Source organism: Pteropus medius, unplaced genomic scaffold, assembly GCF_902729225.1.
Source record: "Pteropus medius unplaced genomic scaffold, Ma_sr-lr_union100, whole genome shotgun sequence".
Lineage (NCBI taxonomy): Eukaryota > Metazoa > Chordata > Mammalia > Chiroptera > Pteropodidae > Pteropus > Pteropus medius.
This window is the reverse complement of record NW_024349225.1, coordinates 12475804-12494905: the sequence shown is the minus strand read 5'-3', so window position 1 is coordinate 12494905 and position 19102 is coordinate 12475804. Positions and strand designations below refer to the sequence as shown.

The following is a 19102-nucleotide window of genomic DNA, read 5'->3' as shown; positions in this document are numbered from 1 at the left end:
TGCTCGTGTAGCGATGCCACGTTCCTGGTCTTTAGAGGAAGTTCATATCACGTGGCAACTCGGACCAAAAGTAGAAGAATTTCTACAAAGGACACAAGGCGTTTAGGCAGCCCTCGTCACCGGGCGGTACTTTCTACTCCTTCTGTCTGCTACTCAGCCATCAGGGCCACGTGATAGGCAGAACCACAAATAACACGTGCTCTGATTTCTGGAATTATTATTTAACTGTTCCCGTAAACACTAGGAAATGTCCACTCCTGTTTTGCAGTCGAAATGATCAGCTCACAGGAACTGTAGGAAGAACACATTCGGCCCTAGGAGCAGAAGGAATGCTTAGTCAAAATGGCAAATAGCAGAATTCTCGATCCCTCCTAATCAATGGCAAGGCCAGGCCTTCTGGGCTTCGGTTGCTCAGACCCTTGGAGAATTTCAAATCTTTATAAAGTTGACGTTTTCCCCATTGGGATGAGTTTAAACACAGAAAAATAGGGTGAGAGGTACTCACTGCTCTTACAGGAACCCAGGAAGAGCGCAAGTTAATATGAAATTTAGAAATAAGCTCCATTCCTTCCCTGGCTTTTTGTTTTGCTTTCGCTTTTGTTTCATGGAAGGGACACATGAACCAGCTGAGAGCGAGAACAAGGTGAACACGTGGATCACCACGAGCCACCTCTGCCACCGCAAGCCAGCCCCCGAGACGGAGTGAGGCAGTACGGAGGGGCCGAGGTGGCTTTGCACGGGACTTAGAAAATGATCTTATTTTACAATCGGATGCACCCGTTGCCTCCACCATGTAAATATTCCCTGTATTTAGTTCCAGATTTCCATGAGGCGTCTTTGTCGGAATATATTTTGCTCAGCATGTATCACAGTTCATCTAGAATGAGACCTCTTATGAGAATAGACGAGAAAGACTTTGAAAGGTATTTTGCAGCCCAGAGAGTCTACGAGGAAACTATTCCACTTCAGAACGGATATTGATGTGAGACACATTCTGTACCATGTGTATTTTTGAAGCTTATATGAGGCTCGTTCTCAAAGCCAGTTTGAAGACCGAATGGAAATTTTCCTCGAGTGAATCCGCCCCAGTACCGTGCTCAAGGACCTTGGCTGGACAGTCCACACCCAGGCCCCCACTCGGGGAGGAGGAGCCAAAAAACGGAAGAAAACATCCGCGTGTTTTTAAAACAACCAGAATTTTTCTTTTTGCTTCTTGGTAGCATTGGAAAATATCTTAACGACTGAAATAATAAAACTTCGTGTGAGGCCAATTCTACCTTAATTACTGCCTCATTGGGTGGAAAATAAAGACGGCATTAGTAAATGTGTTAACCAGAGAAACCGCGGCCGGGACATGCTGCCACACACTGGGCCGAACGTCAGAGTAAAGGCTGCACGTGCCACGTGAAAGAGAGGGGCCCGGAGTTCCAGCCCCGGCAGCGGGAGCATCGGAGCCCTCGGGACTGAAACTCACGGGCCAGAAAAGTCCCCGGGACTCGTCAGTAGACTCTCACTCACTCAAACGCCCTGGAGTTCAGTTTTGGACTCTGTAAGGCGAAATCTCATAGGATTGCTTGATTTCTTTTAACATTTCAAACACTCTAAAGGATCCCCATTGCCATCGTAATACTTAAGACTTGAAAACTAATTTAAAAAATGCTGAAAGCTCATTTAAAAGTGCAGTATCTTTGAGTAATAAACTCGTTGAAACAGTGCTGCTCACTTTTGCTGAAAACCCTGGAGCGCGATTGATTTCACGTGATAGATTTCCTTCTTCTACTCTACGCGCCTCCTCAACCCAGGACCTTTCTCCTCGTGTGGCTATTTGATGTCTGTCGGTGATTCAGCATCTTCTAGGTGACCGGACAGCACATGTCACACTCATGCCGGTGACCGTGGTTACCGTCATTCCGAAGTCCCCTTCGCTGTAGAGCGGGAAGCCTCAGGAGACCATTCCTGAGAGCCGCAAGGAACATCTGCAAGGCGTAAATACTTTCGTAGTCTCCACAGACTGCTCAGTTTTCAGTTAAAATATTATTTTTATCCTTAAACCTTGATTTTCTGGGGTTTTTTTTTCTTTTGGATTTCATACCACTTGTTAAAATGCCTTTTGAGATGTAAAAATACATGGCTGGAATAATGGATGTAGCAGCCACCACCGTCTCTGGTTCAGAGAGCGGCGTCGAGTTGGTCAGGAAGGCAAGCTTTTAGCCCGTTTCTCCCCGTCCGTCCGTAGGGCTCTACACCCAATGAGACAGGCCGCCTTCAGCTACTTAGGTCGGACACCTGCCTTCTAGCTGTGTTTGGCAGGCCAGCAGGATGAGGTAATAAGGAGAAGAAAATGTTCTGGTTCCTTGGCCTCATCCACGTACAACATTATTCAAAACAGTTTTCTGCGAGTGAGAGCAGAGTTGCTTTGAGATCCCCCGGTCTCACATTCTGCAAGCGTGTGGAGGAGGGCACTGTAAACTTTGTTGATGTCTCTGAGAATGCTGGAGGCATAAATGACATCTGCCTTTGCCCTTCCTTTCGGCGATGTTTACAGACGGATGTACCTAGGAACGAGAGGCCTTCGTCTGTAAGCATTCGGGCTTTACTTTCCCCAAGTTCCGCAATCGTCTTGAGCACAGCAGTGTTTTCCTGAAGGCGTATTCTGTGAACTACTTCTCCAGGATGATGGCAGTTTTTGTAAGACAGATGCCTAAAAAACATATGGTTTTCATAGATTTTTCCGTCTAGACTAGCTTTATTTAGTGACTTTTGGTCTGAATCGGTCTAGTTAAAGTTTCTGTAGGAGCTTGTATAAAAATTTAAAATGTGGGCATACCATCAAGGTGTAAAACAAAAAGTTTGACTTCTTATTGGCAAGAGATGAAAAGGGCTTGGTGAAAAATTTCCTTCAGGTTAAGTAATTCTGATCGTCCTACATGCCCACGCGCCCCTTCAGCTCTCCCGGCGCTGCCCCGAATGGAAAGGCTTGCCCTAAAAAGCCGATGCCTGTTAAATTCATATACTTCTCACTGTTTCCCTGAGTGGATCCTTTGTGTTCCACTTGGGGTGCGTGCGTGTGTGCGCGTTTGTGTGTGTGTGTGTGTGCGCATGTGCATGTGCGTGCATGTGTGCACGCGTGTGTGTGCGTGTGCGTGTGTGCATGCGTGTGCGCGCACGCTCGTTTGTGTGTGTGTTGGAAAGCTCATGTTTTCTGCAGACTTTTTACATGGCCCAGGGGACATGTGATTTCTTGCCCTTTTAGCACCAGTTTTTACAAACGCAGCATTTCCCTCATCTTAAAAAAGCGCCCAACAAGCCACCGAGAAAAAGAGACGGAATATTTAGGAGTTTTTGTAGCGCCTTCAACCACCAAAGAAAATTCCGTTTTAAAATGCGGTTCTTGAGCCCTTGTCAAAACTCATTTAGAAACAATACGCCGCTTTGAGAGGAAAAGAATCACTTCGCAACGTGCCCAGAAAATGGTCTTTGCCGGTCTATCGTCAGAGCCGAGGCGGCAGAGCTGGGCCCGGCCCGGCCGCCTGAGCCCGGGACCCGGAAGGCCACAGACCCCGCCAGCTCTGTCACTCGGCTTGGCTCTGAGCATTTCGTTGGACTTAGTCACATATTTGTTCCCTGACATGGCAGCCTGCAAGGCACACTGCCCCTCTGTTTTTCTGTTTGCTTTCAGCGTTTTTGTTCTCAAACTTCGAGCTCCGAAGCTGTTAGAGCTCCTCCTGCTGGGCTTTTCGTGGAATCGCCGGGATTGAGATTAGTGACCGGTAGCTCTTTGTCTCCATTTTTGCTACTTGGACTGACCTAAGTGACTAGAAAAATGTGACGTCGTGCGTTTCCCACCGGCCTTTTAATTCGCCGGGCGTCACGGTCAGGCAGAGATGAGATGTTGGTGCAACATAGATCTCCAAATTCCTCGCGCTCCGTTTTTTTGTTTTAAAAAATAAAAAGAATTGGAACGTTAACCTTTCCACCAATTCCTTCTAATCCCATATTTACCCTGTCTGAGGTAAGGCCGCAAGTCAGAGAGAGGGTCATGCCTGAAAGGTTCTTGCTTTCTCTCAGAAAGGGGCAAAAAGCCTTTCCGAACACTTTCCAAAGCAGACAGGAAGGTTGTTCTTTCACACAGAGATTCAGGTGTGGCCTTTTCCCTCCCCGCCCCTGCCACCTTCTCTTTTCTCCCCGACTCGAGATGACAAAGGATCGTGCATCTCAGAAGCGAAGTTCGCCTCTCCCAGTCGCTCATTCTAAGCACCTCCTTCCGACCTCCCCTCCGTCCCCCAGATGGCCGAGTCGGCCCACCCTCCCCTGGCGCCTGGGTGGGGGTGAGGGGAAGGGCAGGGGAGATGAAAAGGGTTGGAGACGGTTTTACCCCAGCTGCCATCAGTGGGACTAGGTTTCGACAGCATGTAAGTTCCTGGAGGTCTCTTTGGGGATTTCTCAAAAGAGAGAAAGAGAGAGGAGAGAGGAGAGAGGAGGGAGGGGAAGAGGAAGAGAGGGAGGGAGGGAGGGAGAAAAGGAAAGAATCCTCGGAGGGGACATTGCCTCACTTCATTCCATAGCCTTGTGTGTGCGAATCGCGTGAAAAGCCACATGCGTTCCCTCCATGCCGCCGGAGCCCTCCTGCCTCCTGCCGCTCTGCGCACTTTCGAGTCTCTTCCTGTACCCAGCTTATCTGTTGTCAGTGATACAGTGCAGAGGCTGAACTATCAAAAGTTAATACCAAAAGTAATGCTTTTTAGGAATTATATTGTAATACAACTAAAAACCCTCTAAGTCATCTGTTTTATGCGTTAGGACCTGGAGCAAAACAAGTAATTTTGACACTTGCAATAAAGAATAAGACAGCATCTGCTCTCTCAGACCGACAGTCCTTTTCCAGCTTTCCTTGAACGTACTATTTCCCATGGCTGGAATGCCAGCCCCACCCCCCACCCACTTTCCCTGTTTTCCAGAAGTACTTCCGATTCCACCCCCTCTCCCCCAACCCACCAGCCTCCTCCGATTCCAGGCTAAGACTTCAGGTGTCCTTCAGACTCCCGAGGCGTAGTTCCGTCATGGCACCACGGGTCCCACTGTTGCCACTGTGTACTCGCCTCTCTCCCCGTCTCAGCCAGAAACTCCTGGGCAGTGACTGTATATTCACTTCTGTGCCTCCGAGTCTTCATCCAGCACCTAGCACATAAACAGGGCTTATCGAGGGAAGGAAAGGATAGCGAACGAGTTAACATGCAACACTTAAGCAACGTTTATTTTTGGAGTTTAGTGTACTTTAAGAAACCGTTTAAACACAAACACTTTCTGTCTTGTTCTATTCTATTGAAAACCTTGCCTGAGTGAATGCTATTCTGCATTTTTTGTTGTTGTTGTTTACACATCATAAACTAAGCAAGGCTAATGTGAGCAAATCACCCTTTAAGAGCCTTTGGGCTGTAGTCACAGAAGGGGTTGTACCAGGGCCATCCCCGTGGGTGAAGCCCAAGTCAGACATTCAAGATGATGTTAAGAAAGAGTGGCAAGGTCGACCATGTTACCATTTACCGCGGAGGCTAATTTACGCAGGATATTATATGTGCGTATCATCAAGTAAAAATTGTGGGCCGTTTTTCTCCTTATGATCTTATTTCAAATTCTATCAATTCATTCATACTTTCCCAATGACATACACTATAAAATTATGGGTTGATTTTCACAGGGGAGAGAAATGCTGGCTCTGATATGTAGCAAGAATCACATTAGAGCATTCCTTAAACCCTTTAAACGGACTCCAAGTCCTGTGTTCTTTCCAGCCTCTACTGTAAACTTTCCTTGGATGGTGTCGGCTCACTAAAGCCAAAAGGCCCAGAAGTGTGCTGGGTAGTACCTTACCGTACCCTTCGTGATAAATTACAACACGTCGTCTTTCACGTGGACAAGATCATGACTACGATAGCATTTCCTGAACCCATCTTTATACCTTCGACATATGTAAAACCCGTTTTGTGTATCAATGCTCAAAATAAGAAGCAAAGCACAAACACGAAGCTGACATTTGAAATACTATGCCCCATAATCCGTTGTCTTAGAGCAGACATTCACAGGAGGAAGGCCTGGGTCATAGCCAGTCGCCTCCCCATTACAACTGGAGGTACACTCCTGTCTGGTCTCTCACTCACGCTCTTCAGACTCCTGCTTGGGACACTGCCCCCTGCAGGTGCTGTGGGAGGCCGTTGGCGGGACAAGGGGTAATCTCAGTTCTTAGGAAGTTTACAGTGTCCTTCAGATGGTAAACTGCCTATACATGCTTTAAGCTTTGAAAAATGATGCAAGGGTTGAGTAAGTCAAGAGGGTCGTGGAGAAGCAAGGATTTCAGCCCCTGGGAGGGAGAGACTACGGCCCCCAGGCCAGCTTGCTGATGCCGCCTGAGCCACTCCTGCCTGGGTCTGCCCTGGAGACCAGTCGGCAGAACCCCCGTGCCAGGTGCTCGGCACCGTTTTAGAAAACTCACAAGCATTTTTTGTTTTTGTTCTCTTGTTTTGTTTTCTAAGAAATTTGCCAGTTGTAGCCAGAGGAAAGGAGGTGTCTTATTTTGTGTGGTTTAGTAAGCAAGACCCTTTCTTTTATTTATTTATTTTTTTGACTTGTTTCATCAATAAGATTAAAAAGCTGGGCAACAGATTCTTGTGGATCCTAGAAACCTGAGATGTATAACCGTCCTGTAATCCTAAGTGTAAATTTAATTTCTAAATTTAATTTTTAATTTTTGAGACAGTTGTAGTTTAAAGCTCCAATTATATTTAATAAGTAGAGTTTGCAGTATGAAAAAGCCAATTGCGTATTCTTTTTTATGTAAATAAGTACCCTCTTGGGCAGATGTCATTCCTCCAGAAGTGTTGGTCTTTGTATATCTTTTTTTGAAGGTTTTCTTTTCTTTATTTTATTTTATTTTTTTTTTTTGATCTAGGTCCACCTAGATAATTAGGTTGGACTTTACTCATACCTTCTCCAAAACAGAATTTGGAATGCGTGTTAGAGGTGCTTGCTTTCCACACCTCCTGCCGCTTCCCCCAGCAAATGCAGGCTCCCCCACGCCAGCAGCCATTCTTCTGGAGATGATGAGCAAGGAAACTCTCATACATAGTGCCCTGGTCTTTACAAAATAAACCTAAAGCTGATTTGACCCATGCTTAAGTCCAATTCCCAAAGGTATCAAAGCTACGACCATTTCTTCATCCTCCTTAAGATGTTTTCCGGCACTTTTTCTTATTGCTCGTACTCTATCTGGCAAGTGAATTCAATTGCTAATAAAGCGAGGTCAAAATTATATATTACATCTGAGAACAGTGGTTTTCAAAGCTGGTCCATCAGCATCATCTGGGAACGTGCTAGAAATGTCCCACCCCGTTAGAAACACGGCGTGGGACCCAGAAACCTATGTTTCAGCAAGCCCTCCGGGGAACCCAGAGGCACATCTAACTGGCAAACCATTGCCTTGGAAGGTGCCAGGGTAACAACAGAAAGACTCCCGGACCTGGCAGTCGGGGATCCCGGCTTAAGCATGGGAGAGGAAGGGCGGGGTGCTACACGGACCCGGTCTGGCTCATGTATCTAGCAGTCAGATAGTTCCCACTTCCCATCCTGAGGGGGAATAAGGCAGGCCAGAAGGAGCAAGCGATTTTAGTGCAGTGTTCCCAGGAACCGAGAAGCGAGAGGAGAGGCAGTTCCCCCTCACCCCACCTGCTGATGCACCAGCCGGTCACCCTGCTGGACCCCACAACCCATCAAGCTTGGCCTCACGTGGTCAGCAGTGAGAACCAGCTAACCCAGCACAGAGCAGATGGAATGTTCTTTCTTCCATTCTTAGAAGACAGTCAAAAGAGACAATAAGACAGATCATGCATTCTCTCTCTCGTCAGTGAAGCCGGTTTCTTTCACTCAATGCCACCCGCCCTGTGTGAGCATTTGACTCTCTTTCAAAATCCGTCATGGTCCAAAATGCAGCCACAGGGGCGACCTCAGGCATCACCCTCTCCTTTGCTTTGGGAGCAGAAATACGGCCCTGCTCTCTCGTAGCCATAAACCACCACACACATTCTCTGGTTTTCAAATGCCCCGCAAGTTAGAAGTAAAATATAGAACAAATTAGAGAAAGCTCCGGCTAAAGGCGATGAGAAATGATCATGGACATCCTGACAGGAAGAAAAAGAGGAAGAGGGAAATAAAAATTCAAAACCCACTGTTCTCTGGCACCTAATATACCGTCCTAGTTTGCAGAGGAAGCCTGACGGAACAGTTCACGCTGGTGATCTTACTCGGTTGGCTGAGAAATGTGCAGTGTATTTCAGGTGTTTTTTCAATGGTTTAATGTTTTTATTAGTATTGGGAGGGATGACTTCCGTTTTGAGAAGGATTTGCTTACGAAAACATTCCTCATTTTTGTTTAAAAAATATGCAGGGCGGATGAATAGTGACAGTGTTAAAATGACAGCGAACGGCAGCCACTCCCGCTGGCCTGTCTGTGCATGAGCATGTGGGCGATGGCTCTCTCTCAGTGTCTTTGGGACAACCTTCTGTCGGATGCTCTACCTGTTTCTTTACCTTTTTCTTTCTCTCTTTCTAGCCGGAGACCACCCCCGTCACCAACTCGTCCCACTATAATCCGGCCACTAGAATCCTCCCTGTTAGACTAAACGAAGTGTCTGGCATGGCAATTAATTACTAATGAATTGTGCGAACGTAACATATTCGATAACCGTTGCAATAAATCACGAATTGTCGCATGTGTGGACATCAGTAGGCAAGTAACCAGTGTTACTAATGCATTTGTCACTCGTCCTCATCGCTCATGGTATGTCAAACCTTAGGGGTTTGGCCCTTGAAAACTGCTGGCCCTTCGAAGCTTTATATGTTGTATTGACCAAGGTAGGTTTGTATAGCAGCCCTATACTTTGGGGACCGTTTGCCTACCCTGGGATCTGTTTCAAATTGCTTTGGACATGTTTCCCAGGATACCTACCAGATAGACAGCCCATTAAATAAAGAAGCTTATGCAATCTGAGATGGTGGGCGTAGACCTAAGCCATACACACTTATTGCCCCACGTTCCGTTTTGGCCGACAGGAACGATGTTGGTAATTACTAATGTTTCCGCCTACTCCATAATTACCTATTTGGAGCCTCTTTCCTTCCTCTTCATTTCATAAGACTGCTAGGAAGTAACCTTTTAACATTAGGGGTTCTTTGAGGATAAAACTCTTCCGGAAGCGCAAGGTCATTTGCAAAGGAAAAGTTAAGGCATCACTTGCTCTAGGGAGCTTCTCCTCATGCCAGTGTGTTTTGCTTCGTGCTAGAAGCATATTCAACAGCACATCAGAGCTTGTTTTTCGGTGTTTAGTCAATAGATTTGGCTAGTTATTTTTAGAATTCAAGGAAGAAGCAAAATATCACATTTTCAGAATACCTGAAAAAAAAAATAATGTCTTTATTCACTTATTCACTCACCTCCTCCTAGGTTAAGTGTAAGCTGCCATGGAAATTACTTATTTTCTCAGACTGATATAATTTTAGGCACAGCTAACTCCAGTTTATTTATCTATTTGGTTCATTGGAGCAAAAATATGTCTCTCTTTCCCTGCTAATATGTAATTCCCTATGTAAAAATGTATCCTACCTTTCCGACAGGTTTAAAGTCACTTTCTATCCACTCTAGGCTTTCTTAATAAATCTCGAGACTTACGGTGGGATAAACATATTTAGAGACGGGGCCCTGGAACGGAAAGAAAAGTCATTATGTTAGCGATGCCATGGTTTAAGAGCAGAGTTCACACTTTTACGGTTCTACGACTTCAGAGTCTCTACCCAGGTCATTCCAGAAAACGATTATTAAGACACTGAGGTCTACAGCAAATTGGCAAAATCTAACATTTCTAAAATTTACAAGAGCCATTTAGCCCCGGGGTTAATAGTTCAGTCCTGAGGCTGAGTGTCGGACTACCTGGGACCAGATGATTAGCGTGTAGGAAACGGCCAGAAGCCAGCTGGAATTTTGTCTGCTTACTGTTCCCAGACAGCAGACCAGGTAGGCACTCAGTGGTGGCGTCCCCTGACGCTACTCCAGGTTCGACAGGAGTAAATCAGGTTTCACCCACTGAAACGTCTCCCTTTGAAAGCAGCAAACATGATTTGTATGTTAACCTAACTTTAATTTCCTGTGTACTTTATACCTAAAACAGACACCTATAAAGTATGAAGTAAAAACTTTTCAACCATTATTAAAAAAAGAATTGGCCGAGTTGAATGGCATCATTTTGAACTTATTCTAAATGGTTACAGCTAGCCTACTTAGGCAAAAATCAGAGGACACAAGATTCACTAAAAGGGCATTTCAACTTTTAAGTTACAAATGATTGTTTAAAGAACACCACCCTAAATCACCACCCTAAATCGCCACTCTAAATCTTCTCATATCTTATTTTTTCTCATTGGAAAAAAATTAACTCTTTGTAAATGGAACCGATGTACAAGAAACACATTGTATTTTAAAAAATAGTGCCACAGCTAAATGGAAATATGTTAAACAAACATCCGTAGTAAAAGAAATAATCTGCAGTGAGATCTTTTCATAAAATCCCCTCTTTTTAGGATTCCCTTTGCTTCTTCCTTCGAGTTCTCCAAAACAGGCAGCTAACAGATTGCATACTTCAGGCTTGGCTTCATGCGATATGTGGTTTTGCATTTTGCTGTATTTCAAAAATTTCCTCCCGTTAAAGGAAAATATTGTGGATAACCGCTGGTGTGTCTTTGGATCAACACACACCATGTCAAAGAAAATCAGAGATTGTTTTCGAGTTCCTTTCCACTGACCGTACGCGGTCATAAGTGACAGCACTGGTCATCTTTGGGTTTCGCTGTCAGATTATAGTCCCATAGTTTCACTGTCCCAGTTGTCTCTCTTCGTGGGTACATTTTTGTCCTATTCTTCTTCTACGTTATTTCCAAATGGCACCCAGCGTCCCCCGGGATTTCAGCAGCCATGCCGGAGGATGTGCTCGGTTTGCGACGGTACCGTGTCACGTGATTAGTGTGACCCCGTTTCCCGAAGGGTTTACATCCTGCCAAAAGGAGACGTCAATGCGACCGAAGCTGGGAGCGCCAGGACGTGCCCGCTTCGAAGCGCCGCGTCACGTCAGGCCTTACGGTGGGGACGTAGCTCACTGAGCTCCCTGAGCGTTTGCCGCCCCCCGTCGCATCTTCCGTGTCACTTCTTCCCAGCTCCGATGCCGCCTACATCACGGCCGTGGCCCCCTCACATCTAGTATAACGAGATTAAACACACGGCGTTTCAGGATCTGGAATAGTAAACCGTGTGTGTGTGTGTGTGTGTGTGTGTGTGTGTGTGTGTGTGTGTGTTTGAGAGGGAAACCTGTTTCATCGTTACATGCTCAGTCTTGCATGCTTCTTGACTAATTGGAATAACCACTGACTCAGTCGTGGACAGGTTATTGACATAGTATCGACTTAGAACAGACACGCTGCACTTCCGAGATCACGCTTCCGAATTTCGCTTTAGCTGTGTTTCGTAACATAGAAGAACAGTAGCAAATGCCCTACGTGTTCAGGTACAAACTCATTCTATTCTAAAGTGTTTTCATGAAACCAGTTTCTGTGATATAACTATAAGCCCTCTGGACTTAGAATTAAAAAGCAAGTCATATAGATTAATTTTATGACTTTTGAGTATAGACTGTAGCCATCACCCTCAACTACGAACGGGCCCTGACGCCAGTCTGCGGTGAATGTTGAATTTCCCTGTGTACAAACACATTTTCCGTGCATGTGTCTTTGTGTCCACAGTTCGTACATAGTAGATTCATTCCTGTAAGTACATGTATTTTGTGCCCCTTTGGGGAGGTAGGTTTCAAAGTACTTGTTAAAATGCCAGAAGCATGAGTGGGTTGTATGTGTGTTGTATATATATGTATACATGTGGATGTAAATATCTCTGTATATGTGTGCTTTGTGTGTGGGGGTATGAATATATTTTTTAAACTGCTAATACGAGGGGTGGCTTTGCAGAATCTGCTATAATATGTGATAACAGTGGTTCGTTTCTCATAAAATACATGAGGTATACAAAGTTTTCTCCAGACTGTATTCGTTCTGAAAGGCACAAAGCTCAGAGTTACCATGACAACATGGTAGAATAACATCCATGAGCATTTGTATCTAAGTCCACAGCACTGCTGTCTAAGGAGAAATTCCTTTTGCCAATGTAGTCTGATAAAAAGTGAAAGATCTGGAGACCTACCTTTAAGAGCTCCGATTAGAATATAAATTATTCTTGGATTGCTGAGCTGAATCTTAAAAAGCTAAGTTCGTCTACCTAGTCATCTTTTCTCTATAGTAAACATCAAAAAATAGAGGGATACAGCGATACAATAAAAGAAGTGGAACTTTTTGAATGAATTTGCTTAAAACGCAGAGGGGAAGTTGCTTAAAACCTTGGAGGAAGATCATCCGTCCTCTTTTTCAAGTAAACATTTTTTATTTGGCAGACAATATAATTATCAGAAATTGACAGGAATCTCCTTAACATTGAGAATAAAGCCTCAATCTTGGGTCTCTGAACTGTGGACCTCAATGAAAGAAGATAATATACGAGACTCCAGCCATGAGCTTTGTGTCATTTCAGCGAGGGGGCTGCTCGCCGTGAGCTCAGAGTTTAATGTGAACGAAGCTAGACGATTTCATTAGGTCGCTCGATCTTTTCTTAAAAGCTCAAATGTGTCTTCTAGATAATCTTAAAGTCTTCCTGTCTCGTTGCTGTGTTTAAAATTATGTGGTGCTCTGTATTGTGAACTTTAAGAATATTTTGAAGCATACGTAGTATATGCCTTGCTATTTGTACATATGTGTAAGAATGTATGAATGTGTGAGCACAAGAGAGAGGAAACTCAAGGAAAGAGTCTGCTGTTCGTCTGAAGCCCCGTTCACACGGGTGTTCCGGTGGGGCTCCTCCCCTCTCTGGTCTGGGGGTTCATGCGTGGCTCAGCTCAAGGCATCATGTCTTTTAAATTCTCACCCTTGAATTCCTCAAACTTTGCTCATTATGAAATGTTTTTAAAGTTATGATAAAAATTACTCTGTCTAACCTCTTGCGTTGTCTGCTGCCTATTTAATTAAAAAAAAAAAAATTATTCCTCCCAACCAGAAATTTCATCATCACTTGATTTGTGTTTATTTCACATGTACAGCCTTTGTTTCGCTTGCTTGTCTGTGTTTATTTTCACTCCCTTTTCTAAATCAAATTCCTCTTTTGTTTTTTTACGAAGAAGCAGTGTACAGAAGCAAAATCCTATCTTTATCTTCTCTGTTGATCTTTTAATTAATTTGAGCCAGAATACTTTCCACTGTCTTGTTGGCACCTCTTGGATTTCACAATGTTGGTTATATGGATGGATGCTGTGAATGGAATTTTTGAAGCCAGTTCCTAACGCCTGTATCATTCTCGAAGGTCACGTGTACCTACTGTGAAAATGTGAAGCTGTATTTCTGAACCCGAAATAAATGATAACACTTGAAGGACTCCCCCTTCCTTATTCTTGTATATGTCTGAGTCGTGTCTATGCATAGCAGTAAAATCCGAGATGTCTAAACGTAACACTTTTGATCAAACTGGCCCAGAATTACCGACCTGGAGAACGGTAGCATCTGGCATTACTGCCATTAATTTGGGGAAGAATGAGATTCTTACAGGGAGCAAATTGGAAAAATCAAAGGCGGGAAAACCTGGGATCTTTTATTCCTGATTTGAAGCCATCGTTGGACTATAGGTTCAAGAAGGACACAAACCTTAGACAGCCAGAGAGTGCGGTGTGACGCTTGCCGAGAGGCACTGTGACATTTTATAATCGAGAAGGAAGTGTTCATGAGAAAACCTGGGAAGCAGAAGGAGGAAGGCTCCTTGGCCCAAACGTTAGGCCACAGGAGGCATTTCTTCCAGGAAGCAGCTGAGCTCCTGACTCAGCAGGTGCCACCAGTGTTTACACATTGGACATTGAAGGGAGAGGTCACCCCTTTCGGCTTCCCCCATCTTAAGAGGCCGGAAGAGTGTTCGGTGGCTACGCACATCCTTGTCCTCACTGCATTCTAGAGAGGGAATAGAGAGAGAGTCTTCATTTAGAGTTTTGAGGAAGGAGAGGGCATGGGAGGGGAGAAACACTGGTTTACTTTCCCTTTGTGTTCAGGATGCGCTCATTGTGTGAAGATGAAGCAGAAAGACTTGTGCTAATTTACACTCTCCTGTTGTAATTTCTTTCTCACGTCTATATATCTTCCATGAGTGGAGCCGTCAGCGCCCCCCGGGGAAGCTCCTGACTGGAAGAGTCAGGATGAGAATCACGCTGTGCACTTGTGTTGTGCGTTGTGTAGGTGAGGGTGTGTGTTTTACTGCATGATTCTATATCCAGAATACTTTCTAATGGAAATTACCAAAACCGAAGGACCTCAATGTAACTATCTGGCCAATTTCCATGCATATTTTTTAAGTAGTTCTGGGATCGGTGTCAATATCTGCTCAATCTGTTTCCAAAAATCCTTGTTTTTCTGCTGGAATCTTTAAATTTCATACTGAGAAACAGAGCTGAGGTTTGAGCTCGATGGCTGTCACACCCTACGCACACTTGGCTTTGCCACTCTGAAGACCGTTCGTTGGTATTCTTTCACACCGTGGCTGCCTAATAATGAGAACCTTGAACTTACAGAAGCTTTACTCTCAGGCTGCATTGTGAATCTCCCAGAGAGGGTTAGTGCCTACGTGTTCCTCAGACGCATTTGACCATCAATGCTTCGTTCACGGAGCCTCCCCCAGGACGGGTGTCCCGAGGCGCATGCCCCACCAAACACTGCGACAGTGGCTTCAGGCCAGAGGGAAAGGCACTGAGCGTGACTGTCCCCGTAGAGACTGTCGCTAGCCAGAAGCTGGGTGATAAAATCAATACTCAGAGCAGCCAGAGCTCCTGGCTTGGGACAGTCCTCTCAAAGCCCTGGCGCTTTGTCACAGGCGTGTCTGGGAGTTACACAGGAGGAAGTCACAATGGCCGATGAGCCGTACACGTCGCGAGCCGCAGTGGCCCTCGCTGGGGGGTCCGCGTGATTTTCGGGACTATCTTTTCTCTCTCGCTCTCACTGAGATCCGAGTCTTTCCGAGTGGCTTCTGCCCGCGGTCCACGTCTCCTCGCCTGGCTGCTCTGGCCAAACAGTTCTGTGAAGCTGTCTTTCAGAAAGCTTCAGAAGGCAGACCCTGAAATCAGGGTCTTTCACCCGGTGGGTTTGTTTCTGCGGCGAGCCCCGCTCTGATGAGCCCTAAAAGCTGTGAGCAGCTCAGTGTCCCACTCAGTTCTCCGGGTTTCACATCGGGGGCGGCGGCAGCATGAGGTACGTTTGTGACTCGTCAGAGAAAACGTCCAGATATTTTCAGTGCTCGCCTTCAAGCACTTCAGCGTTGTGTAAGCAACGTAGAAAATTCTGGAAAATAGCGAAACCCGAACGGCCGAGATCGGTGGTAGCACTAACTCTGAGCCGCTGTTTGGTGACATCGGCGGTGCTTTTCTGGCAATGCGAGGCAAGTTGGATGTGGGATAAGTGAGGAGGAAAAGACAGGAGCTGTGTCACTCTGAGGCTTGGAGCAAACATTCTCGCCGTCGGTGAAATATGTCCCCAGAAGCAGACTTTCTGATCCTGTTCCTGGGTTAGAACACCAGACCAGCAAATGCAAACTGAGCGTCCCCTGGGCCCTGTGGCCTGCTCCTGGGTTTAATGGCTCGCTGCCCCGCCCCGCCCCGCCCCGCCCCGCCGAGGCAGTTAAAGTGTCCCAAAGCCCCTTCGGAACTCAAAACTAGTTTCTGTTTGCTGGGCAGGTGATAAATCTCATCGAGCCCGACTGGAATTTAATTACACTTGCTTCATGAAAACACCAGGGACATTCATTACCTGCCTCTCAGCAGCTAAAGGCTCGCAGAACCCCCGCAGTTGAAAGGTTACGAACCAATAACAAGTTCTTCATCATTTATATGGATCGGAGGCCTCCGTAGTGTAGCCAGCTTAGACTGGACCAAAGAAAACTTGGTCTTGGACTTGGGGGAACGTAAGATGACTTTTGACCACAGCTCAGAAATAGCCCGGTCACACGGGCTCCAGTAACATCTCAGAGAAGAGGAAAAAGAAGTCTGTTTTTGTTTTTGCTTTTTTGTAGACTTCATTGCTCCACTCACTGAAGTTACAGGAGTCAGATGGAAGTGAGTATCTTATCTGTCACCTGGATGCATAGCCAGAGAGCAGGGCCCTGGCCGGGCCAGCCTCGGTGCCTGCGGGCTGGCCGCGGTGCTGAGTGTGTTCCCCGTCTGGGCAGAAAGGAAATTTTAGTACAGGTTCTGCTGGGAAGCGTCGCCCGGCCCGCTGTCCTCCTGCTTGCAGAGCTGTATGCTGCGATGTTGACTTTGCTGGATCTTCTCTAACAGCAAAACATCCGGAGGGGCTGGTGTCCGAATGGAGCCCGGCTCTGGAACCCGTTTCACGACCCGGGGGCCTGACAAGACGCCAGCCAGGCTAGGCGCGTGGACAAAAAGGCCAGCAAGCCAAGTGTCACTTGCCCCAGTGGCCCTAGTTCAGAATCAATCAGAACTTCAGTGCCACCCAGCTCTGAGACAGCGGGAAACCCCACGAAGCCCTGGGGTCACCGCAGGCCACACCCCGCCTTATAGTGTCCCTGGGCCTGGAAAGGCTGCTTCATCAGCATGATCACCTGGAGCAAATTCTTCTTTACAAACCCTTCCCTCCAAGATCACCCTGCCATTGTCTGCGCTGCGATTACATAGCTCATTTGATCTCTTAACACCTTCTAATTTCCCTCATCTTAAAAAAAATTTCACCCGGCATATTTCTCTATCGACTCCCTCTCCCTCCCTACAAAGATTTCACAGCATTTATTGAAATCTTTGGAAATAACCAGATGTCACAAAGTCAGGGTTGGGAAACAGATACTCAAGTTACAAAGGTACGTGGCGGTGGTACTGTCTGTCCCCAGTTCTCCCAGGTGGGATTGCACGGGTTCATCATTCTGTGATACGAAATAATAGGATCTTGGAGCGGGTGCAAATGGCTCGTGCCTAGCACACCACCGAAAGCCAGAAGGGGTCCTGGGGACAGCTACGTCTGCCATGTTTTCTCCCGTGACCCCTGCATGTCTGCCTGCTTTCCTGTCTGGTTCGGATTTGGCTTCTGGGGGATAATTTTGCATGCTCTCATTTGGGTTCGTTTTAATTTCAAACATTGCGTTCTTCCTCTGCCTCTGCGTGTCTCTTTTGTTATCTCGTTTTGTTTTGTTTTGTTTTCACTAGGCGACCCCCTCCTGCAGTTCCAGGCCGGCCGCCCTAAACCCACCTTCCACCCCGTTTCGCTCCCAACAACACGTCTATCCGTGGTATTTAAAAGCTTTTCGTTTGCACTGTACGTCGTATGTACATAAAAACTTTTATTTTTGATCCATGTCCGTAATAAAAACAAAGTTTATTCTATATATATAAAAAAAAAACCAAAATGTGTTCTGTCGTTTTTCTAAAGAAGATCCAAATTAAAATGAGTTTGTTTCAACTAAAACCAGGTAAGGTGAAAAATATATAACTTGATCTTTTAAGGAGCTTGAATTGAAAACAATTAATTTTACGTTCTGAAAGCACTATGAATTCAGATGTGATTTGGTGGAGAATAATCATCTATCTTCAACTGAGATGTCTGTCCAACAGATGTTGAAAAGATGCAGTAAAAATTCTGGGTGTCTAGAAAGGACATGGAAAACCGATTACTTTCAACTGGCCTCCAAGAAGCCCCATTAATAGTTATTATTCTACCAAAAAAATCTTTCCTATTTTTATTATTTTTCTAAACACTCTTGTAGGAGATCAGATAGGTATGATTATGGAAGAAATTGTACCTCTGAAACATAAACCTCACACATTCTATTTGGCAAATATAGAGGGAAAAAGACATTCAGAGTAAAAGTACAAGGCAAGGCAAAGCAGCCACCTTGAGAAGGAAAATTCATGCTGAGGGAAGGATGGAGTCTACATGAGTTTGGAAGGAAAGAGAACTTTTTTTAATACCTTAATCCTCAGATGGTAATTCTAACACTGAAGTTTTCGATTCATTAGAAAAAAATCACCCGAAGATTTATCCAAATAAAGGGTTTATTATTAAGGTAACATACTATATACATCCTGCCAAATATGTGATCCGAACCCTTCCCAAAGATTTGAGATTGAATTCAGAATTTTCTTTTTGAAGATCTACATGGTCTAAACTAAAGTTAAAAAGTGTCTCCTTTTGGGTGAGACCACGTCTGAACGTGCCTCGCTTTGGCATATTGAGACAGAAACCTCCAGCACGGGAAGTAGAAAGCACCTCGTCTGGAACCAATGTTCCGTTTACTCTGGGTCTGCCGTGGCGGATCCTGGCAGAGGGTCCACGGGGACCCTTCGGCCCATAAGTGGAGACCCCTTCACCAGCAACGCTCTTTCTTCGGACCATAAAAATCTTACTGTTTTTTTTCTTCTTACAAACGCCACTCTCCACTCAGAAATGCAAAACCAGTTTACCTCTCGGGTTAAAATTTTCATGTGTCACAATGCATCATACCCCAGGTCCCATGGCTGCGAGTTAGACGCACAGGTAACCAGGGAAGGCGCCGCACGTGGCGCGGGGGCCCCGCCTACCTGGCGTCTACCCGGTGGCAGCGAGCTGATGGGGAGCCAGGCGCAGCAGGCCGCCCTCACCTCCAGGCCTGTGACTTCGCCACCTGCCAGCATCCCCAACGGAGCAGCAGCTCCCCGCACGCAAACAGAGGTCGCCTTCCGGACGGTGTTCACCGATTCATCTTTTCAGGTGCTGGGACTTTTGCACTTTGTCTTAAACCGGAACTTATTTTTTATGCGCAGTGGGACACGGTTTAGAGGGCTTGGACACTTACCTTGACCTGATGACCAGTGAGAAAGGAAAGCTCGGTCGTCGCAGAGTGAACCCGTTCCCTGTCCTCAGCAAAGAAGTGTAGGGTAGGTAGGGAGGAATT

General features: G+C 45.8%; 1 protein-coding gene across 8 annotated transcripts in view; it reads left to right on the top strand.

Moving 5' to 3' along the window:
- Positions 1–17572, top strand: part of DNM3 (dynamin 3) — a 374186-nt gene extending 356614 nt beyond the window's left edge. For 2 of the 8 annotated variants that reach the window (XM_039881478.1, XM_039881479.1), the window contains one exon: positions 12537–13567. In XM_039881478.1, the coding sequence (XP_039737412.1) occupies positions 12537–12735 (199 nt within the window). In that variant the 3' untranslated portion in view covers positions 12736–13567. Of the gene's footprint in view, positions 1–814; positions 3027–8602; positions 8771–12385; positions 13568–16234; positions 16278–17378 lie in introns of those variants that run through there. The other 6 variants (XM_039881486.1, XM_039881481.1, XM_039881489.1 and 3 more) reach the window with 5 other exon arrangements.
- Positions 17573–19102: the final 1530 nt, after the last annotated feature.